The 25391-nt window shown below is 36.2% G+C and overlaps 2 protein-coding genes across 2 annotated transcripts in view; one reads left to right on the plus strand and one right to left on the minus strand.

Moving 5' to 3' along the window:
• Positions 1-2793, minus strand: part of LOC136029245 (malate dehydrogenase, cytoplasmic-like) — a 37344-nt gene extending 34551 nt beyond the window's left edge. Inside the window, exon 1 of the mRNA XM_065707476.1 lies at positions 2678-2793. Within this exon, the coding sequence (XP_065563548.1) occupies positions 2678-2680 (3 nt within the window). The 5' untranslated portion in view covers positions 2681-2793. The remainder of the gene's footprint in view (positions 1-2677) is intronic.
• The window catches only part of LOC136029244 (BTB/POZ domain-containing protein KCTD3-like), a 54890-nt gene continuing 32289 nt past the window's right edge, over positions 2791-25391 (plus strand). The window contains exons 1-2 of the mRNA XM_065707475.1: positions 2791-2968; positions 19822-19997. Coding sequence (XP_065563547.1) covers positions 2922-2968; positions 19822-19997 — 223 coding nt within the window. The 5' untranslated portion in view covers positions 2791-2921. The remainder of the gene's footprint in view (positions 2969-19821; positions 19998-25391) is intronic.

Below are 25391 nucleotides of genomic sequence, written 5' to 3' on the forward strand. Positions count from 1 at the left end.
GTGGAACGATTTGTCTATATGTATTTTGTTACTTTTTACGAGTTGAAAAAATTTGGGGTGGGGTTGAAACTTGGTAGCCAACCCCCTGGGTACGGCTTTGGTAGTTTCTATGTTTAAGTGTATCAATAACATCTACCTTTTAAATCATAATGGCGTAGAGAAAGTCCATTTTTTCAAGAAGACTCAATAGCAATTTTTAAAAACCTGAAGAGAGGCAAAACAGAAATCTGAGACCAGTGGCGTCAATTACAAGAGGGACAAGGGAATCACCCCATACTCTCCCTCTAGATTTGAAAGTAAGGAGCGACATTAAAACTTAAAACGAACAGAAATTACTTCGTATATGAAAGGGGCTGCTTCCTCATAAATGCCCCGCTCTTTACGCTAAAGTTAGACTCTTTCTCTCAACTCTTCTTTTTAAAACAGTAAAAAACTTTAGCGTAAAGAGGGGGGCGTTTATGAGGAAGCAGCCCCTTTCATATACGAAGTAATTTCTGTTCGTTTTAAGTTTTAATGTTGCTCCTTACTTTCAGTTAAAAAAAACTTGTTTTTTCTATTTAATAATATTTAAAGCTCAATTTTTCGTGAGAAACCAGGAAAGGAAAAGATATAATTAATGGAATAAATCTAATACTTAAGAAAATGAGAATTTTGTCAGCCAGTAGCAAATTATGAAGACGAAAATCAAGCAAATATTTCGACAAGAACCTCCGAATAATGAAGTGTTTTCAAACAAAATGAAGTGGTGAGGGTTATCGTGCACGTGTTGGGCCAAGGCAGAATCAAGATTCTCGGGCCTTTGGTGCAAACTACGACTTTGTCGATTGAATATTTGTGTTCCAACAACCCCTTCTCCCAGTCGTTGGCGTTTTACCAATATAGAAGATTTAGAAATGTTACACACCCCTTAAAATTTTAAAACTGGTATTTTTCACATTTCTAAATCTTTTTCATAGGGTGGTAACCAGGAAATTTTTAGGGGGAAAGGGTATTAAAGATATTTTTGAGGAATTAAAAAAAAAAACTGAAACGCATGAGACTTGTTTATATTCACTTTGTTACATTTTTACGAGTCGGAGAAAGGTTTCAGACGGGGGTTCATACCCTCTAGCCCTCCTGGATACGGCTTGGTTTTTCCTAACCAATTTGAATTTAAAGGGAAAAGATTGTATTAATTTCCTCACAACCTCCCACATATTTACATTGCCATTAAAATAAATGGTCTTCTCAATATATGGACTCTACATTAATTACTCTTTTGAATACTGGATGACACATGGAAAGGTAATTACGAGTGACATAGCAATCCCCCAGGGAGCCGGAACAGCTTTCCTGGATCTGAAAGGAGCTTTTGATGAAGTTATAAGGTATTTTAGAATTCTTATTTTTAATATATCTGTGAAAAATTTATAATGACGGAAATATCGTTAAAGATTGCTAACAAATCCGTAAGATGTTTGTAAGTCTTCTTTGTGTTTGTTGAATTAAGAGGTCCCGTCTAAGACAGTGTCAAATCACAAAATTTAGAGAGGTGTAAAATGCGTTTTGAAAATATAGCGGGGGGGGGGGGGAACTATAGCAAGAAGTCAATGGACTAGAATTTTACCCTCATTCAGTGCAACAAAGCAACCAATAATCCTTCTAGTTTTTTGATGATAAATATAGCATGAACTTCAGTTGATACAAATAAAAGCCTAGTTTGAATATATCTCACTAACAAAACAGGTTAAAACCTCTAAAAATTCCTAAACATTACTTGGTAGGGAGATTAAATAAAGATCAACACTATAAAAATTTCCTGGTTATACCTGGTCTTTGGTTGATTTTGATATGGGTCTACAGGCTAAAGCATGTCCCAGGAGGGTATTTTAAGGCACCCACCTCCACTCCTTCTCCCTCTAGAGGGCCCTGAAATTTGCCTACATGACAGGTCTAGCCTATACCTATTGAAATTTTGACAAAACAACATTTTACCTTAACTCTCAGTTACTAATTGCTTTTTGTCTGCCTTTAGTTTTAAAAATGCAACTCCTGTTATTTGAGTAGAATTTTGAGCCATATCAATGTTTTTTTTTCAAAATTAAGGAAATGTATTTGCATATCTTTAAAATATTATAAAATGGAATTGAGCAAAGTTATGAAGCTGAAAACAATTTTTTTGTACTTCAGTTAAGAAGAAGATCTATTTTGCAAGGTTTTACATTTGTAACACACATATTTTTAAAGTTCATCAAAGGTCAGGGCCCTCTAAAGGGAGGAGTGGAGGTAGTTGCTTCAAAATACCTTCCTGGGACATACTTTATTCTGAAAATTCATTCCTGAAAGTTCCAATGTGAGCTATATAGGCTATTTGCAAAAAAAGGGGGGAGGGGGTAAAGTAAAACACTTTTAGGAATGAGACATGACTTTAAGAGTTGTTTTCATTATTTTGTTTCCTTTTCAACCACAACAATTATATGCTTATATACCCCAACTGTGCACTAATGCTTCAAACAAAATGCGCTTCTTTATTGAGTCCATCTGAATTTCGATAGAATATCAGCAGGCATAGGCCTAGTATTCAGGTAGCCTACCTCAGCTATAGGTCTATCTATCTTAGTCAAACTGGGATAACAATATATCAGACCTATCACTTTGTTAGGAACAAATATTAGAAAGAAATAGTCAGAGCCTTTACCATATTGATATTTCGACTTCAGTACTTTTCAGTTTTCAACTAACAAATAAACGAACTGCTGAAAATGTTTTAATCTTTTCTCTCTAATATTAAAAATAGATGGCGTATAATGCAAGAAATTTTAAGCTATCTCACTGATGTTTCTTTGATTAGCAATAATTTTGAAATTTTTGAGCATGAACTAAAAACCTGATGTTAAGTGGATGAATTGCACAAGATCGCAAATTTGTTGCTGAAAGCAGAAATGTCAAGCTCCAAAGAAATTATCAACCTCAATGTTGGTGGCAAAAAGTAATAGCTTAGGCTTGAACTACTTTTATTAGCTTATGCTTTATTTAAACAAGATAAATCAGGCTAAACTTTATATGGGATGGCAAGAAATTATTTCGCCTGGTAAAATTCTTGTTTAGATACTTTAGGTAGGCCTACTATCTTGTAAAGGGGTTAGGCTAGGAAACTGAAACTTACAGCAATAAATACAGGGCCAAATACATGCTCAGGGAAGATGTTGCCAAGATTCTATGTTAACCTTTTTGTTATTTCTATGTCTTAGAAATTTGCCTATTTGACAGGTTTGAAGGTAGGCTATTTCAAACCTATTGAAATTTTGACAAAATATTATTCTACCTTAATTTTCAGTTATTTTCTCTGGCTTGATTAGTGAAAAAACATTTACTGTTATTCAACTAGAATTTTTAGCTATATCACTGGGTTTTTTCAAGATTTATAAAATGTATTAGCAGATCTTTGAAATCCCAGAAATTGGGATTAGGCAACATTGTGAAGCTAAAAATAATGTTGTTGCAATTCATTTAATTACCTTAATTTGCAGCTTGGAGCAATTAGAAACTCCATAGTTGATAATGTAGAATTTGTAAGTCTCAAGTTGATTTAGCTCTTTAATATGACCCAAGCACCTGTAAATATAACAACATAAGCACATAACAAAAGCAACACTAAGCTGATAAGCAAGCAATCTCAGCAGGATGCTACAACAATATAAGCACATAACAAAGCAACACTAAACTAATAAGCAAGCAGGATGCTACAGATAATACATGACACATAGTTGAATAGGTACAATTGACTAGTGGTTTGATGTTGCTGATTTGAGTGCTTCCTAGTTATACTTCCATTCTTTTGTTGACCATTCATTGTTGAGATGGTTCTTAAAGCTGTCTGTGGTTTGGGCAGCAATGGTATCTGGCTGTAGTTTGTTTGAGAGGTTGGCAACATGGTTGGTAAGAAAATGGGTACATTGCTACTTTGACAAGAAATGCCTGGATAACTGTAAGCTATGTCCCCTTGTACCAGAGTCCTGAGATGCCAGAGGAAGAAGATCAGGAAGTGCCTTTGAATTAATAAATTTATGAACCAGAATGGCATCACCCTGTCTTCCTCTATAAACCAGAGTTGGGAGTTACAGCTTGCATAGCTTTGTAGGGTAAGGGACTTCATGCAGTCCACTCACCATCTTAGTGACTCTTCTCTGGACATCTTCAAGAATTTTTACATCTTTCTTGAAAAAGGGGTTTGCAAGGACCATGTCTGTCTCAAGCCTTGGCTGAACAAGTCCTTTTTACCAAAGGCTCAGAATTTTAGGAGAATGGGAGGAAATTGTTCTTTTTATGAGCCCTAGTGACGAATTAGCTGATTCTGCTGCCTTCTTTGCATGAGTGCTAAATTTAAGATGATTGTCAACAATTACTCCTAGGTCACGTTCTTCAAACACTGGAAAAAGGGACTGACCATAAAGAGAATAACTTGTATTGATATTCTTGTGCCCAAAGTGTAAAACATGGCATTTTCACACATTGAAAGTGAGCAACCAAGATTTTGCCCACATGCAAAGGAGATCAAGTTCTTTCTGAAGTTGGGAAGTATCTTCAAGAGTGCTAGCTGGACCAATTACCTTGGAATCTTCAGCATATAACATCATCCTGCTTTTAAGTGCTAGAGGAGCATAATTAATGAAAATATCAAACATGGTGGGGCCAAGAACACTACCCTGTGGAACCCCACTGATAACATTTTGAGGGGAGGAAAGAATAGGATTGCCATCTGCATTAAATAGTGTTACATGCTGAAAAAGATTCCTCAAGAAATCCAGAATCTGTTTAATAATTTTTTCCTCCAAACCAATAGATTGTAGGATAAGCTCAAATTTCCTATGACAGACTTTGTCAAATGCCTTTGAAAAATCAAGAAGGATTGTGTCAACAGGGATTCCCAACTCCAGTAGTTTTGTAATATAGTCATATGACTTGAGCAGATTAGTGTCAACTGATCTGTTGCATCAGAAACCATGTTGAGAGCTGTTGAGCAGATTCTAATCAAGATACTCAATAACTGCTTTGTTGACAATACGTTCAATTTTGCAAGGTTTCACTTTTAGCCTGTATCACAAATTTTTTTAAGGTCATCAAGGGTCACTGCCCTCTAAATGAAGAAGGAGTAGAGAAAGGTACTTCAAAATATCTACCCAATACATATTTTAGTCTTTAGATCCATCCCTGAAAGTTTCATTTTTTCCAACCTAACCCCATTCAAAGATAGCTAAAAGCAGCTAAACTAGGAATCTATTGTCTGTCTCTTTTGGTAAACATTTAATGGCTATCCTCTATTGAAGGAAAAGATCCTAATGCAATAATAGAGTAGCCTAGATTTACCATTAGATTCTTTATTTTATGTTCTTTTCAAATATCATGTTCACTAACAATGCATCCAAACCTCCCTGATGGTCCACCAGGGTTACCAAAGAATAGCCTAGGCTATTCTTTATAAAAAACAAATAACCCATTTATACTTTTTATAACTATTCTTTATAAATACTATAACTATTAGTATAAATACCCCTTTTTATAACTATTCTTTATAAAAATACTATATAAAAAACAAAAAATGACAAGCTGAAACAATGAAATTCCTAATTTGTAACTTGTAATAAGTTATGTTTATATTAGGGTCCAGCTGATTCTTCCCCCAGAAAATTCCCCCCAAACATAAAATTGAGCATTCAAAGGAAATCCTAGACAAGTAAAAAGAAAAACATATATTCTACATCAGCTATACCTGTTATTGGAGAGAGGTGGTGGGTCATTATAGTGACTGGGAGGGGGGGGGGGTCAAGAAGCTTGACTTCTGGAAGCATCCAATCTCATCAACTCACTGTTGTCACGTAAATTTGTGAGCCACTTTTTTACCACTTACAAATGTTCAATTAATTTCTAGTTTCACCAGTAAATACACATCTAATGACAATCCCATAATATAACAACTAAATTTCTTTTGTTGTATAAATGGGTGATTGTGCAAGATTAAGACCACTAGCCTGTGACCATGGTAACTTAGATTCAATTCTTAGATAAGATAAATTTTTTGTCTTAGAGAAGATGAATTACTTTTATTCTTAGAGAAGATATCAGACTATTTATTATAAAAGAAGGCTAAGAAGTCTAAAATAATAAAAGAAGAAAGAATTAACTCATTTTCAAAATATACTAAAAGTAGGAATTTCTTCTGAAGGATCTGTGAATATCAGTGAAAACAAGGAGAGAAGAAATATTGGGCTTTACATAATTTGATCTGATAGAAAAAATTAATTTGATAGAAAAAAAAAAGAAATATACTACCATATTAGGATTTTCTGCTCAATGCTCATTCCAAATATAATAATTAGTAGTCTCACAATTGCACTCACCCCATCCCCTATAGTGAATAGATATAGCTCTAGACTTTATGCAACAGTTTACTCATTTGTAATATTTTTGAAATTTGCTTCTCAGTAATGGTTGGTCCACAATGCCAAATTGAAAAAAAAAAAATTTAACAGCAAATTCTTCTGTACAACTTATGGATATATCCAAGCAATAAAGAGATAATTGAATAGAATTTGGATGGTAGTTATTATTAGAGTATTCAATTATATGTATTACAAGAGAGTAGTGGTTTCTGTTTTTTCAATAAGGAAATCCTGGAATCTGACAAATCTATTAGAGAAAACATGTTCCTCAGTCTGGTGTCTGCTTCTTTTTTAGAAAGGTCTTGAAGGGGACTGCAGGCTCTCTTTTAATATCTGGCTTGAAATGTTTTGCTTATTTTAATTATGTTTGCACCCAGCTTTGCTTGCTATAGTGCTTTGTTTGCTTATGCTTATTGTTACTTTTGCTTATAGGTGTTTGGGTCTCCAATAAACTATTGAAATAGAAAAGAGAGGAAACATTGCATGGTGTCAGAAGTGGGATCATGGACAGCACACCACACCCAACGATAGACTGGTCTTCACCAAACCTGAAGGCAGCATGGAAGAGGTTCAAGCAGCATTGCGAACTCATGTTCTCTGGACCACTGAGTGGAAAGATAGAAGCTGTCAAATGTTTGTACCTGCTCATTTGGGTCGGCGAGAAAGGTCGCGATATCTTTAACACTTGGAATCTGACAGCTGAAGAAAACAATAAAATCCGAGTGTATGTGGACAAATTCAATGAACACGTTCAACCAAGTGCGAATCCGATTTTTGGAAGATTTATATTCCACAAAAGGAATCAAAATGAAGGTGAAACCGTGGAGGGATACACCACAGAACTAAAGTTACTAGCACTTGACTGCGAGTCCGGAGATACTGCAGATGACATGATTCGTGACAGACTAGTGTTCGGAGTAAAGAATGACCGGATAAGAGAAAAGCTCTTGAGTGAAGGTGGGACATTGACATTAGCACGAGCCATCCAGATCAGTAGAGCTATCAAAACAGTTCAGGAGACCCAGGCATAAATGAACTTAGCAGGGAAGCCACCATGCATGAAACAAGAAATAGAAGCAGTGAGGAGAGTAAAGAGTAAAACACCACTGTGCTATTCGTGTGGTGGTTTATACTCACGTGAGCACAGGTGCCCAGCAAAGGGAAAGATATGCACGAAATGCCATAAGCTTAACCATTTTGCAAAAGTATGTAGGAGCAAGAACTTACATGAAGTAGAGACTGCAGAAGATGAGGAAGGAGAAGAATTCCACATTGAAGCTATTGACAGTTTGTCTGCAGAAGCTCCAGAGAAACCCTTCGTAGCAATAAGGCTTACCCAGTACAATACTGACATTAAGTTCAAGATCGATACAGGAGCAGAGGTGAATGTGTTGCCTACCGCAGATTTTCTCAATCCCAAGGGGGCCTCTCCGCGACTGACCAAGACTAAGGACATTCGGACAAGCTATAGTGGAGGACAGTTGAAGGTTTGTGGAACCATTAATCTAATGCTACAGTATAAAAAGCAACGTCCTCAGAATCATGTTTTCTATGTTGTAGAAACAGATAAAGGACCTATCCTAAGCAGACAAACAAGTGAGAAACTGAACCTCATAAAGTTCCTTATGAGTATCTCTCCAGAAATACCAGCAGCTCCACAACAAAGGCGTATAGAAGTTGATAGATTGCTGGAAGAATTCTCAGACGTGTTTGATGGTATTGGACGGCTCCCAGGTACCTGCCACATACACCTTAAGGAAGGGTAGTACCAACTGTCCAGCCACCAAAACGTGTGCCGTTTGTACTGCAGCCAAAACTTCAGGAACTGGAACGCCTAGAAGCACTAGGGGTAATAGAAAAAACCACTAAGCCCACAGAGTGGGTAAATTCTATTGTATTGGTCAAAAAGGGTGATGGTTCCCTAAGAATATGTCTGGATCCAGTAGATCTAAATCGCTGGATCAAGAGACCCCATCATCCAGTTCCACTTTTTGAAGACATAGCAGCAAAATGTGAAGGGGCCCGGAAATTTTTCAAAGTGGATGCAAGGAGTGGTTATTGGTCAATGGTCTTAGATGACGAGTCGTCTGAGTTGACCACATTTAACACTGTATTTGTCCGATATCGCTGGAAGCGATATCCCTTTGGTCTTGTTTCAGCCCAAGACGAGTATCAAAAGAAAATGGAAGAAGCATTTGAAGGAATTGACATAGGGCTAATTATTGACGACATTGCTGGCATGGGTGCCACAGACGAGGAGCATGACAGGAAGTTAGCAGAGGTCCTTCTAAGAGCCAAAGAAAAAGGTGTGAAATTTAACAGAGATAAGTGCATATTTGATGCTACAAGCATACCCTACTTTGGACATATCTTGACAGAAGAAGGAGTAAAGCCAGATCCCAATAAAACGAGAGCTATACGAGACATGCCAGCCCCTAAAAGCAAAGAGGAGCTACATACATTATTGGGAATGTACAACTACCTATCCCGATACATACCTAACTTGTCCACATCAAACCAGCCACTTCGTGGTTTGATGAAAGCTAAGGTTTGGAAATGGGATGGTATACATGAAGCTGCCCGGAAAACAATCCAGGACTCAATTTGTAAGAACCTGGCCTACTTCAGTCAGCATACCAAACTAACTGAAGTAGTAACTGATGCCTCCCAGCATGGAGTTGGCGCCCAGCTTGTAACGGATGGAGCCACAGTAGCGTTTGCCTCAAGATCGCTCAGTGAGACTGAGAGACGATACTCTCAGATGAAGAAAGAGCTATTGGCTATAACGTTTGCCTGCAAGCACTTTCATCAGTACTTGTTTGGTCGAAAAGTCTATGTTACAACAGACCACAAACCCCTGGAAGCTATCCTTAGCAAGGCAATAAACCGCGCCCCACCAAGATTACAGCGTATGATGTTGGCCATCCAGCCTTATGACCGGACATTCCACTACAGACCAGGAAAAGAAATACCTGTGGCAGATACACTCTCCCGCTTGCACCTCCCCGACGTGGATAAGGAAGCTGAGAGCGAGGGAGAACTAGCCATACACACCTTCTTCAAACAGATACCAATCACAGAAAAGAGGATGGAGCATATACGATAGGAGTCGCTCCAAGATGAGGAACTGAGCATATTGATGCAAGTCATAGAAAATGGGTGGCCTGAAAACCGAAAAGATGCCCCCGTTTCAACTACCCCTTATTGGAACTACAGAGATGAGTTGGTCTTGAACAATGGGCTCATTCTAAAAGGGGAAAGGGTTGTCATTCCCAAAGCACTGAGGCCGGAAATGTTGAGGCAACTCCACCTGTCACACTTGGGAATTGTAAAAACAAAGGAGAGAGCCAGAACTGTCATGTTTTGGCCAAATATCACTGGAGATATTGAGAAAATGATCAACGCCTGTGATACTTGCTGCAAGTTCTAAAACAGGCAACAAAAAGATCACCTAATTAACATGGAAATACCTTCATACCCTTTCCAGCATGTTGGAGCGGATCTGTTCACATTTAGAGGTTAAGAATACCTTATCACCACAGACTGCTACAGCCGATTGTTTGAGATGGATAAGTTGATTTCAACCACCTCATTCCAGGTAATCAGCAAACTCAAGGCGCATTTTGCACGTCATGGTGTCCCGGAAAAGATGACAACCGATAACGGACCGCAGTTTTCATCACAAGAATTCAAAACGTTGATATCAAGCTGGAACATTGAAAATGTAACATCAAATCCATGATACCCTCAGGCAAATGGCCTCAGCGAGAAGGCTGTCCAAACAGCCAAGCGCATCATAGCAAAGGCTTTGGATAGCAGGACGGACCCATACATGATGTTGCTAGAATTCCGGAACACCGCGGTCGACGGAGCATACTCACCAGCTCAACTTTTGATGAGCAGACAGCTGCGCTCAGTATTACCAGTTCTACCACAAGCCCTACACCCCAAACTGGTAGATAGCTCAACATTTCTGGAATCCAGAAGGAAAGCTCAGCTGAAGCAGAAAACTGCATACAATCGAGGATCAAGGACAGCAACAGAGCTCAACCCAAACCAGAAAGTATGGGTAAAACTTTCTGAGGACTCAAAATGGGAAAAAGCAACCATCGAGAAGAAATATGATAAAGCCCCTCGATCCTACAACCTCTCCCTCGAAAGCGGAGGCACCTTCAGACGAAACAGGAGGGATATAAGACCTCGGTATTAATTCGCCTCACCTACAACCTACGATGGGCAACAAATAGGCGCTGCTGACACCATACCACCCATGGGGCAATCACTTCGAGCGTCTATGCCAGATAAACAAACCTCAACTAAGTTTGTCGCAGAAGGTGACAAGATTAGCGCACCTCTGCAAGTTCAAGCTCCTACTCGATCCACTCCAACCACAAGGGTCGTACTCCCAAACCCCTTGCCAATTCTGACCGGCGATTCCAGTCTTTACAGCCAACCAGGCAGTAGTCCTGTAACTATAACAAATCAGCAAGTGGAACAGGACACCACCGCAACGGGCGGCAGCACACAGCCCCTCGCCAGCACATCACAGACCCGGACCACCACTTCGGGTCACGTCGTGAAGCCAGTCATCCGGCTGAACCTCAGCATTGATCGTCCAAATCAGTATGGTAAGCGTCTGAAGTCGAAACGAAAATAAATCGTGAAAAGAAAGAATATGAAATGTTTTGCTTATTTTAATTATGTTTGCACCCAGCTTTGCTTGCTATAGTGCTTTGTTTGCTTTTGCTTATAGGTGTTTGGGTCTCCAATAAACTATTGAAATAGAAAAGAGAGGAAACATTGCATGGCTCAAGAAAACCACAAATGATGTCCTCAGCATTCAGGAGATTGTATGCTATTATCACATTTGCTCACTTGTAATGATGTGTGAGGGGTGGTAATTTAAGTTTCTGGATATGAAATGGATAAGGGAATTCACAGAGGTTTTCAAGAGGAATCTCTCAACTTTTCCTCTGTAAATTCTAAAAGTCATCTGAATAATTGCCTTATTGGAAATGCTTGCAAGCATGTGGGTGTTATGTTCCAGTTCAAGCCAAAGAGACTCAGAGGCCTCTTAAATTGATAGGATTTCGAGAAATCAGATTAGCAGATGCAAACAAACCATAGAAAAAAACCAGTAATATTGGTTAAACAGTATTTGTATAGGATATTTATATATATATATATATATATATATATATATATATATATATATATATATATATATATATATATATATATATATATATATACATATATATATATATATATATATATATACATATATATATATATATATACATATATGTATATATATATATACATATATATATATATATATATATATATATATATATATATATGTATATATATATATGTATATATATATATATATATATATATATATATATATATATATATATATATATATATATATATATATATATATATATATATATATATATATAATACTTTTAAAACTATTATATAGAAAACTTCATTTTTTTTGCAATGCAAACTTTAACTAGTTAATAATTGAATAGGCTATTAAAGATAAATTTACCAAGTAAACAACAGTAAATCCTCTTTTTTCACAGTACTTGCATATACAAAAGTTTAGGCGTTTACCCCCTCTCCAGAAAATACTCCTCATGGTTGACTGGTTTCCAATCACTCTTGACATACAAAAAAGACTAGATGTCTCAGTTTTTGGTGTAATGAGCCTTTTCTGAAGTTGCTGCAACCATGATTTGGAGGCAGGGATAAAGAATGGGCAATCTCCCTCCTATATTGAATAAATTCTGCTCATTTTTGGGTTTAGTGCTATTCTTTACTTTTGTAATAATAGCATAGACCAGAAATATTCCAATAAATGAAATGGGATTAAAGGTTAATTTCAAATATTTGATTTGTATTTTAAAGTCTCTTTTTATCCTCCCCCAAAAACAAAAGTGCTGTTTATGGTCCCGGGGATTACACATCATTTTTTTACCTTCGGCCTCCCATCATCTCTCCCTTAGAACTCATTCTGTATTTATCTGAAGGCTCAATGAGAGCTTGCTCCTTACTTTCAGTTGAAATTTTTTTAAATTAAATTTATCTGAAGGCTCAATGAGAGCTGGGATGTTTTGGCATTAAAATGCAAACTTTGAAGTACCTCCCTTCCTCTGTAACTACAAAACTATCAGATACCCCCATTGTAGAAGTTTAAGTGCCTTTTTAATTTTTGTAATTTGTCCATTGTTTACAGATAACTATCTGTTAATGGGAAACATACAAACATTTTTCATAGGGGATTTTTCTGTGGGGGAAAGATTATCTGGAGGAGATTTGCAATGGGGAAACTTTTTCGAAAGCATTACTCTGAATTCTTCTATAAAGTTATATTTATTTGCATGCCCAATTTTGCAGGGATCAAGTTTTCTGGCATGATTTTTCCTTAGGAAAGTGTAGTTAATGTCCACAAAGATGCTGCTAGGTGACAACTCCCTTCTTGTTGCACTGAAATGTTTCTGGTGTTTATTTTATTTCATCACTGCTACTCTTTCCCCTTCCCTCCTTAGAACCAACAATAAATGTGTGGCCTGAATGTATACGTGGGAACTAAGAAGAATTAGACAACAAGTCCCAATAACTCATTTAGTTTCATTTGAAGGGTCAGTGAGGTTAAGAAAATTAAGTAATTGAAATGTCCTCTTTTTGGTATCTTACTTAAAGTTACCTTTGATATCTTACTTTACTTCTGCATTATGGAACAAATCACTTCAAATAAAGATTAAAATAAACACTAGAAATATTTTGTACAATAAGAAGGGAGATATCACATTATAGCACCCTTGTGGACATTACCTACATTTTACCACAGAAAAATCTTTTTACACAGTTTGATCCCCATTGAAAGAAATTTCTTTCCAAAAAACTTTCTCCCCACAGTAAATTCCCCTAGACAATTCCTCCCCCCCCCTCTGCAGAAAAAAAACGCAAAAAATGTCTGTATGTTATTAAGGCAATTACTATCTGTAAGCAATGGACCAATTTTAAAACTTAAAAGGCAATTAAACTTCTATAATGGGGTTATTTGATCGTTTTGTAGTTAGTTAGGGAGGAATATACCTCAAAGGGTGCATTATAATGCCAAAACAACCCAGCTCTGATTGAAGCTTCAGATAAATACATAATTAGTTCAAATGAGAGACAATGGGAGGGTGGAGGTAAAAATTGATACATAACTCTCAAGGGCTATAACCAAAACTTTTGTTCAAGGTGGGTTAATATTTGGGTGGGGGGAGGGGTACAAAAAACGCATCAAAAATGTAAAATTTATATTTACTCCCTTAGGATTTCTGGGAATATGTCTGGTCAGCGCTGCTATTATCATGATCGCAGCAGGAGCTGCAACCTAGCAAAGAGCAAAACACAGCCCATAGTAACCAAAAGATAAAAAAAACGAGTTCTGAAAAAAAACTGCCTAGTGAAAAAAATCGAAACCTGACACTTACTGAGGAATGGTAACTATTATTTCGGTTTGTATTAAATGTAAAAGTTTTTTGCAAAAAGAAATTTATGGTGATTTCGAAAAAAAAATCTGAAAGCCCTCATAAATGGCGTCTGATTAAAATGAAAACTGTGCCATTGGAATCAGCTTGGTCAAAAACCTTACGCAGGGAAATTAAAGCCCCCTGCCTTGAAAAACAAGGAAAATCACTTTTGCATTGGTAGCTCTGATCTGTCTCCTGTTGTTTTTTTTTTTTTTTTTTTTTTTTTTTTTTTTTTTTTTTTTTTTTCAGCAGGCCTGGCGGGCTATCAAAACATCATAGAGAGATGCATAATGGCTCATTCAAAAGCCATTTCTCATATCTACGTGGTTTATATAAATTCCGCCGTCTGCAAGTGCTATATGGCACTAAAACAGTACTTTTTGTGGGGCTAGCGGGCTACCAAAACATTGTAGACAGATTTTTTATAGTCCATATAAAAGATACTGCTCATATCCACGTTTTCCCTATAAAATCCAGCATCTGTGAATGCAAAATGGCACTAATAGTGCCATGTCTCAAGTGGAAAATCTAGGGCTAGTGGGCATCCAGAACTTCTTAGAGATGTTTAATGGCTCATTTGAAAGCTATTGCTCATATCTACGTGCTTTTTAGCAGTTGCATCATCCGTAAGTTCTATATAGCACTAAAGACGACACTTTTGGTGCCACTTCTTAAGTGGAAAAGCTGAGAAGTATAAAACGGTACCATTGTAATAGTTTTGGTCCAAAACCCTTAACTGGAGCTTTACAAGAACCTCTCTTGTATATTCTCCCTCCGAGCCCCTTAGTAAGCCCGCTGGAAGAATTCACAATGAACTCTTTAACACGGTCAGCAGACGTCTGGGATCGCAAAATGCTGTTTAAAATATCGAATGTTCTAAAGAGAAAGAAATTCGCAGAGGAAAAAATAATTGAATCTCAAAATTCTAAATGACTTTTTCTTGACGTATCCCCTCCTCTCGTCCTGTTCGCACAAGTTGAGCTTCGCCAAATATAGTTTAATGCTCTCACTTGTTATGATAGAAGGTTTTATTAACTTAATGTTTTATAATAGCCAATTACAAAATGTATTTGCTGAATGAGGTCCAATAACTATGCTTTTGGTGATGATATAGGTCTCCATATTTGGTAAAAGGGCTGTAAGTTATACTATTTGGTCCTACAAGGAAAAAACAGATCGAATTGGATCATCAGCCACCGTAGTTCAGTTACTAGCGCGTTAGACTTTGAATCAGAATGGCAAGGGCTCAGTTCCTTAATCGAGCATTTTTATTTTAATCTTAGCTATTTCAAGAGCTAAGGGCTCATATGCCACTTGTGACGAGGTTGGAAGAGCTAAGAGTCAAGAGCTCACATGGCGTGAGCTCTAGCAAAATTCTAAGAATCAATAGATTGATTTAAAAGGAAAATCAGAGGCTTAACGCCGGTTGGGATTTAAAGTAAGAGCTCTGAGACACGAGGTCCTTCTAAATATCAGATTTCATTAAGACCTGATCACCCACTCGAAAGTTAAAAATACCTCCTTTTTTCTAATTTTTCCTCTCCCTTCAGCCTTCCAGACGGTTGAATCGGGAAGACGACTTTATCGAGTCAATTTGTGCAGGTCCCTGACATGCCTACCAATTTTCATCGTCCTAGGACGTCCAGAAGCACTAAACTCACCAAATCACTGGACCGCCCTATCTCCCCCAAAGAGAGCGGATCCAGTCCGGTTATATCAACCACGTATCTAAGACATTTGCTTAAGACATTTTTAAAGACATTTTGCCACGTATCTAAGACGGGAAGACGACTTTATCAAGTCAATTTGTGCAGGTCCCTGACATGCCTACCAATTTTCATCGTCCTAGTACGTCCAGGAGCGCCGAACTCGCCAAAGCACTGGAAATCCCCCCAACTTCCACAAAGAGAACGGATCTGGTCCATTTATGTAAATTATGTATGTAGAACTCGTGTTTATTCTTCCCATCAAGTTTCATCATGATCTCTCCACTCTAAGTGTTTTTCAAGATCTCCGGTGTCCAAGATTTCTGTTTCCGCCCTCCAACCCACTGTGTCCCCAGGTCCGATTCGAATTGAAAATAGAGTATTTGAGACATAAGATCTTTCTACATATCAAGTTTCATTAAGATCCGATCACCCATTCGTAAGATAAAGATACCTCTAAGATTTTTGGTTTTCCCCTTCAACTCCCCCCAGTGTCACCGGATCCAGTAAGCATTAATATTAAGAGCTCTGAGACACGAGGTCCTTCTTAATATCTAATTTATTAGGACCCAATCACCGGTTCGTAATTTACAAATACCTCATTTTTAAAAATTTTTACGAATTATTTTTTAAATAATGCTGGAAAATATAGTGTCCCCTTCTTGAGAAATTTTCTTCTCCCAATAAAAATTCCTCCAGGGAAAGATCCTCCCACGTAACCCCCTCCCTCCTTAAAAAATCCCCCTGAAAGCCTCTGTATACTTCCCAATAACCAATACTATATGTAAAGAATTGATAAAGTTCATAACTAGCAGCCCTTCCCCTGGGGACTGTGGGGGATTAAGTTGTCCTCAAAGACATAGTTATTAGATTCTTCGACTATGCTGAACAGAATTCCTGTCTCAAAATTTTGATCTGGTGACTTTGGTAAAAAAGAGCATAGGAGGGCACCTAGTTGCCCTCCAGTTTTTTGATCACTTAAAAAGGGAACTAGAACCTTTAATTTCCGTTTGAATGAGCCCTCGTGTGATATTTTAGGACCACTGGGTCGATAGGATCACCCCTGGGAAAAAGAACAAATAAACACGCATCAGTGCTCTTACTTCTGGCAAAAAAAAAATACAAAATTCACATTTTTGTAGATAGGAGCTTGAAATCTCTACAATAGGATTCTCTGATACGCTGAATCTAATGGTGTGATTTTCATTGATTCTGTGACTTTTAGAAGGTGTTTCCCCCTTTTTTCGAAAATAAGGCAAATTTTCTTAGGCTCTTAACTTTCGACGGGTAAGACTAAACTTGATGAAACTTATATATTTAAAATCAGCATAAAATTCCGATTCTTTTGATGTATCTATTGGTATCAAAATTCGTTTTTTTTTTTGGTTACTATTGAGTTGGGTCGCTCATTTGTCACAAACTGTTTGACCAGGAAACTTGAAATTTATATACATAAAAAACGAAAGCATAACGTGGGAATGATATTTCATAAACATTCAAGGGCAACTATTATGGTATGACTGCCTCACACTATCATCTTTGACTCGAAAAATTTCAACGTGTCTTGGTAGAAAGAAAGTTGAATCATTTTATAGATTTTTCTTTCAGTACATTCGGAGAAAAATATTTTTGTGGATTCAGTAAACCATATTTAATTACAAGATAAGTCACCTCTTACAGATGAAGGAGTACAGGATGCCAAAAGCGTTCTTTTTTGTATTCCAGCTGAAACCAAATGCAAACCAGGGGTTCTTCAAATGAATAGAAGTGATCTTTTAACAAATTTAAACAAAATGGGAAATACATGGAAGGACAAAGAGAAATATTCTGCACAGAATGGGACAAAGGAGATTGGGGCTCAGACAGTTTAGTGCTGCAAGAAGTCATCAATAGCTGTAGTAGTGATAGTAGAAAACTGTCATATGAGGTTTAGCTGACTGTCTAATCCATGAACTTTGGCTTGGACTAAAAAGCTGTTTTATTTAGGCAACGTGTATTCTGGACTTAGATAAGACTAGAAGGAAGACCTTAGTGATTTGGTTTGCAAAAACAGTCCTCGTATTGAAATACATCAAATGAGGTCTCTTGAAACCGGGCCCAATTTGGTACTCATACCGACTAAAATTTCACATGTCTAGGAAAAAATGAATTCCATACTTATCAGGAATAACCTAAGTAGCCTAGTTCTCTAATTTTCTTTTTTCTATTATTTTTTTTTCTTTCTCTGATCAGAGGATTAAGGAGTCTAACGAGTACAAGGTAAGGAACATCATCAAATCCCTCATTAGGGTGATCTTCTATTGCTGGAAGTATGAATAGCCTAATTTCTTAATGTAAGTAATTGGTAGTAGTGAGACTAGCAATAAAGTTTTTTTTTTTTTTTTTACAAAGCTCTTCGTTGTAGTACAATAATTCCAGGCTTTTTGTAAGTTATAAAAAGCATATTTTCAAACTTAATGTTTGATAAGTCAAAGAAACAATATCGACTTGAATATAAGATGCATCAAAAGAAACTGACAATGCATTTTTTTTTTCTTTTTTTTTTGGTTCACTGTTTTTTCCAGTTTTGCATGTTCTATAAAAGTGAAGATTCAGAAAGGCCACTTTTTTTTGAACGGCATTGAAACTATTTTGAACATTATCACATTTTGTCATCAAAATCAGTAACACTTGAACATTACTATCTTGATTATAATCCTAGTTGTCCCTATATCAAAATCCTTATCTTATAAAGGAAATATAGAATCATCTATTTGATTGAATAGTAAATATATCCGTAATTGAAAAGGAAAATTTGTGCGTATCCCACAAAAGTGGTATAGGCGAAAATGTTAAGTCATAGCTTTTAAGACAGGCTCAATTATATTTTCTCTGTTGAAAAATCATCTATACCTCCCCGCACCCCCTTCATAAAAACTTTAATAATAGCAAAGATTTTACTGTGAAGTGCAAAAGTCATCTTTTTTCTCTTGTGTTTTAGAAACTTTAAGATGTCAGTCAGCATAAATTCATAAATTGAAAGTCATATGCCTGTTCAAAAAAGAGTTAAAGTTACTAAAAAATAAACCATTGTTAGAAAATTGCTATATCGGATTAAAACGAATTCTTCTTGCTTCTTTGAACCAGTCTCAGTGTGATTTTCGTGACCTTGTCTTGTATGTAGAAAGTATCTTCATACTTTGGGCGTCTGACCATAATTGTAACCTTCTTTACTCGCTATCTAATGTCGAGTTTCGTCCTGGATAAGTTTCATTGACCTTATGAAATTAAAATAATACCCACGTTAAACATAAACTCCAAATTTAAATTTAAGGCCTAAACTATTTGCAATTTTCGGCAAATTTTTTCTGAGAAAGAAAATCTGTGACACATTTTTCTTGGAAAATCCAAATATCCTATATCTTGATTCCACTTGAAACTCTAAAGGCACCCTGATTCCTCATAGAGCGATCTCCAGGACACTGTGCTGGTTGTAATATTAATAATTTATTACAGTTAGACTAATCAACAAATTATACAAAGAAAAAAGAATGTATTCCAAATACTTTACCTTAAAATGTTCAGGATACCAAAGTGAATGAAATATCCAGCAATGATTGGATTGTAGCTCAGAAAAATAAAACAAAGATATTGTTTAGAATTCTTATATAATCATTTTTTAGAAGTTGGTCCATAATATGAATCAACTACAGTATCGTTTCAAGTATTGTCGAAAATCGTGAGCCTCAGCCTTCGAGCCAAAAATGAAGATGTTTTGGGGTGTCAAGGCAAATAAAAATTTCACCCTTTTTTTTATTTATGGCCCAAGAAAAAAAAACCTGTGGAATCATTTCTATGACCTCAAGTTTATCTCAAATTCTGGTTCGTAAAACGAACCAAATGTGAAGTGATATCAAATGCTGTGCGGAGTTGCATGCCTAAGCTTTACAGCCAAAAAACTGTAGTGCCAAAGTAGTTAAAAATACTGATCAATTTTTTTTACGATGGCTTGGAAAATAGAAGCAAACGAATTATTGCTTTAGAATGGTAATGTAAGCGTTTCTCAAAAACTGGTTCACGATATGACCCAAATACAGGCTACTTTTGCTTTATTAGGCTATTAAAAAGTTTTCTTCCGAAGTATTGATTGCTTATCATTCTAAATCTATGTACTTTAAGATTTAGCACTTCAAAGCAAACCCTTTCATGGATTCCTGACACCTTCTTCACTGCGCTTTTGAGTGGAAGAATTCCATCACTTTTAGATGAAAATGGGGCATATTTTATTGACAGAGATCCAACAGTTTTCACTCAAATTCTTGGTTACCTACGGACTGGAAACATCATGCTCTCTGGTCAGTTGTTTTATTTTATTTTATTTTTTTTATATATAATAATTTTATGAAAAAGATCAGTACATTTTTGGTTATGCTGTACAGTAATTATTAGAGGTTATACTTTCTGAATATGTTTAATTTCATGCTTTTATCCTTGAACTTTACCGGAACTAAGAACATCATTACCCTTGGTCAGTTGACAAAAAAAAGACAGCACATTTTTCTGATTACCAGTCACCATAATTATTGAAAGTTATATTTATTTTTGTATAGACAATTATTCGCAGCAAATGCTTGAATTTAGGCCAGAATGGAAGCATTTGGTCAATTTTGAATTTATTTTTATTATTGTTTTTTCTAGATAGAATAAATTCATTTAAATAATCAAATAATCAGACCGGCATATTTTTCTGAATGACTTTCAATAATGTGAGGAGGTCATATTTATTCTATATGTATGATTCTTTTATACCAAGCACTTTGTTCTTTTGGTGCTCAATTTGGCCCAAGCCATTCGAGCCTCATGGATCTTGAGAATAATACTTTCTATAAATTTGTATTTCTTGTCGATTACAGACCTTTTAGATTCTTGAATGCTTTTGGAGTTACGTTAATCTTCAAGAAGAAGCATAGTCTATTTTGCTCTAAGCTTGAAAATAATATCAGGATACATGTAGTCAAATAGTGTGACTGCTATTCTTCAAAAATGACTATCTTTCCTTCAGTACTACTTACTTGCTACTTACTTGAGACAAGACTCGGGCTGTTTTAGCCTAACTCGGCGCCGACACTTGTCGACGTCTTAGTTCCGGATAACAATCAATTTGATTTAAATCCAATATCAGTGGAAATTTTCTAAGTACTTCCTAGCTCAGCTCCACAACAATTTATGTGTCTCCTTAAAACGATGGAAAAATCGAGAGTTTGTGAAAAGTCATGTTGCACTAGCTTCTTATTCGTTATATCTCTTGGATTTTCCATAAATATATTTTTAAGTAGTATTCATTCACCACAGACCTGCACTTCAGGGAGGGAGGGAGGTGTTTTGGATCAAAATTGATCTTTTTGGAAGTGCTACAATAAGGAGGTGAAATGAAAATAGGTAATTGAATCTATTTATACACTAAGGTTTTTGCTTAACAAGATAAATTTCAGAGGTGCCAAAGGTCAAACAGATAGAAAACTTTGACGAATCTAATTGTTTGTATTTTTTTTTTTTTTTGTAATTTGCTTTGTATAATGGAAGTAATAAATTATGCGTGTGCTTTCCTCATATGCCTACAGTTAACGAAAACAACTCAGCAACTCTAACGAGCCTGCATACACCGGTGGAGGGGTTACTAGGCCGATCCTGATGGCCTTTATCCTCCCCCCCCCCTGAGTCAAACGAAATAGTTTCATAAAAACACATAGGCTATTTTCCTTGTAGAATCCCCTCTTCTTATAAAAAAATGTGTTCCAAGGTTCCCTCTTTATTAAGGATTGTATCAAAGGGCAACAAGAGACTTCAAAAAACTTGTCCAAATATGATCTCATCAACCTTTATCTTTCTTTTTTGAAACATTGTGATTCTTTTATGTATGTTGGATAGTATGCGAGCTCTAGGCTAACATTTTAGTGTCATTACTTTTAATTTTAAAAATAATTTTAAATTAATTAAATTCTTTTTAAAAAGTATTTAAGTCCCTTTTTAAAGTATTTAGAGTGTTTTGAAAATCCTAGGCACAATTTGATTCAACATTTTGTCCGCTTTTCAGCACTAACGATAAATTGACGCTGATTAACTTGACTTAAAGTGTATCCAAAAGATTCGTAATTTTTAAATCGATTTAGTTAGTAAAAACAAGTAGTACTTTTAATTGTTTCTAGGTTTTGTTGTTGTTTTTTACTGTCATTATTCGTAGCCTATAATTTCCTTTGAAACACTGTACATTTCTCCAATGAATGACTTAGCCTTCTAATGTGGATTCTCTCTTGATGATCATTGATTTGGTGCTCTAACAGTAGGAAAAGAGGAAAAAATTAAAATAACTCCTTTAGAAAATTAATGTTTTTTCAACAGCTATATAGTCTAGTGTATACAACTGTCAGAGACCTGAAAGTAAAACTTCGTAGGGCTTGAATAATTAGATTCATATTGTACAGGACCCAAAAGCAGAATGATAGATTTCCAGACAATAATTCTTGAAAAGTCACTTTTGCAATCTTAAATGTCACTTCAGGAAATTCAATCATTGTCCCAGCCAGACCTAGGCTGAAGTAAAGGACGTTACTTGGAATAGCGTTATCAGAACATCTACAAGAGGAGATTGTTGAATCTCAACCAAATTTTCCTGTATTTCAGTATTATTTTTATTTTCAGTTTTACCATTGAAAATACAGTCAAGCAGCTTAAACATTCATCTATTTTATATTGATGTTTTTCAGCCAGATGAATTAAAATTGCAGGAATAGATTCAGAGCTTAAACTATGCCTAGAAAGATCTCTTCAAACTCAAATTTTAACTATTAGCTATTTTTAAGACTTAGAAGATTTTATTGAAGACAGACCATTCTATACCTGTCGTAAGTTTGGAAAAAAAAAATTAATGTGTCTTTGCCTGTAAGATATGAATTTCACATGCTAAATGAGTGCCAGGTGTGTGTCAGGGCACAATCTAAACATTGTGAAGGGAGTCCCTAAATTATTGTCACCCAGAAAATCTACCAAAGGATTGGTCGGATCTCAATCTGACTTGGTGGGATGTAAAAGCTGGTGTTCTATTTATGCCTTTCGGGGATCGGGACCTGGTTCTTCCTTTAAGAGAGTGGAAATTGATAAATTTTATATGAAACTGCAGCAAATGGTGGCCGTTATACATTTTATCTGAAGAAAAAAAATGATAAAATTAAAAAGCGCTATAATATGATTTTTGGAAAAGATAACAAATCCACAGGCTGGCAGTTGTGTTGCACCTCCAGGTATTTATTTAAGAATGTGATTTCATCCTAACAATAATGAATAGAATATAAGAAAATTTGTGGGTTGAAACTTTATTTAAGATTGATATGGCTCACAGATAGTGCTTCTAGCCTTTGGAGTCGCTAAGTAATCTTATTTGTTAATTTCATCCGGAAGTCTAGTGGGATATGGACACAACTTCTCACATCCGATTTTTACAACTGTCCAAAGTGCCCTGTGTGTTAAACAAGGCCAGACTGGTTTCTTGAACTATCTTGAATGAAGAAGTAACACTTTGTCGCTACCCCAAACTTGTTGCTTATTGTGACCACCACAACCACCTTGCCATTAAGCTCTTCACGACGAGAAGAGGCTCGTTTTGATAACTTTTACGGTTGTCTATAGTAGCTGTTGGAACTGCATTGCGTGCTATCAATGTGAGATTATGTCTCCAATATGACATTAGTTTGATTTTCACGCTGCTTCAATATATTCATCGGAACTTATGTGTGAATGTCACAGTCTTCGGCCAATTAGGGTTGGTAGTGGTTCATTTTTCAGGCAGACAATTGAAGCTCAATCTTTCACACAGTTCACACTGTCTAAAAAAAAATTTCATTGGTTTTCATTGAATTGAATGTTCAGAACTACCAAACTTATAAAAATTTATTTGACTGATTGCAACTTCTCCTGGTCGGTGAAGGGTAACTACTTCTTCTAGTATCAACCACCAAGTCTGGAACCATGATTTTGCTTGAAGAACCTTGATCAGGTAGATTCTTACGCTTGAAAGGAGATATGCAAGAAATCTGAGACATACTTTAACTAGTAAATTGCTCGTAAGTATTTTATAATTAAAAGTGACCAATCAAAATCTATGAGTCTGAGCAAAATTGCCTGATTTTCGGAAGGGGGGGGGAAACAACTCTTAAAGTTCAAATGATTTTAATGAAAATCACACCATTAGATTTGCCATATCAGAAAAACCTGCTGTGCGGGTTTGAAGCTCCTATGTAGAAAAATATAGAATTAAATATAGAATTTTGTCTTTTTTTTCAGAAGAAAGATCAAAGAGGCCTGTTTATTTGTTGTTTTATTTTAATATTATTATTATTATTTCCCAGGGATGACCGAATCGAACTCATGGTCCTAAAGGATCGAGAGAGGACTTATTCGAACAGAAATTAAAAGCTATGGTCCCTTTTTAAGTGACGTAAAAGGTTGTGCCTTGGGCAAGCGGTGTTTCCTGCCATTTTGTGGTGTCAAACTACAGTTTAGCCCCAGAGAGGACCAAGTTGCTATCGATTTCAAATTTTAAGATAACCAATCGATTTCAAAGTATTCAAAAACTATATATTGAGCTTCCAAATTGCGGAAGAAGTAATGCCGCACGGTAGCGCACTCATTCTTGAAAAGTCATGTAGTCATATGATCAATGGTTAATATGGATGTTTCTCTTAATGCTTGATTTAACTAAGTTGATTTGCTAGGCTTATCATAAAATAGTTTTTAGTGATTTATGATTGTGGATTAGTTATTACAAAGGATGGGGGGGGGGATGATGACCAAGAAAACTTATATCAATGCCCAAGTTCTCTAACTCTCAATGGTCAGATAAATATAGAAAGGGGTATAGGGGAGGATAGGAGCTAATTACTCATCTTCCTTCATTTAGACTAAGTTTGAATAAAGGTTCTGCGCATGGGTACCCCTAGGGGGGCATGGGGTGCCAGCCTCCCTGGTTGAATGACGCTGCCTTATATTTTTATATTGTTTTATTTTAGAGATTTCTGTTATACAACATTGGAAGTGCCGATTAGACCAGGCAAGCCCTCCCTCCTAAAATTCAGCTTATGGGTGCCCATGGTTATGTGGGGTGATACCTCCTTTCTTATTGCAAACAAATGTTTCTGACATTTATTCTAAAATTTCATTTAACTAAATTGATTTGCTAAATATTTCATAAAATTATTTAGTGACTTGTAAGTGAGCATCAACTAATGTGAAGGAGGGCGGTGGGACATTTTGTAGTCGGGGGGGGGGCAAATCGCTCAAAGAACCCATTTTAAATCCTAAATATCCTAAATCTCATTGAACCTTCAAAGAAACACATAATGAATTTTGGTGAAGCAGGGGTGGGTTGTAGTAGAAATGGATATCTAATACATTTTATTTCCTGGGAATATTTCTGGTCTACGCCTTTGTTATTGCTACGTTGGAGGGGGACACTATTAGTGCTTCCCCACCCTTGCGACATTTTTTACCTTCCTCCGGAACAGAGGTGGAAAAAGGGAGCAGATGCATCATGAGCCTCGCCAGTTTATTTTTTTTTTCTGGGGGGGGGAGTGCAGGAGTTTGGTTTCAGCGATTTTAAATGATAGTATTTCTCTTTTCCTATTCCTATATACCGTTTCGGTGTATTTAAACATATGTATAAAATGTACCATATTTAAACGTCAGGCTTCTGTCAT

The sequence above is a fragment of the Artemia franciscana genome, chromosome 7, assembly GCF_032884065.1.
Source record: "Artemia franciscana chromosome 7, ASM3288406v1, whole genome shotgun sequence".
Classification (NCBI taxonomy): domain Eukaryota; kingdom Metazoa; phylum Arthropoda; class Branchiopoda; order Anostraca; family Artemiidae; genus Artemia; species Artemia franciscana.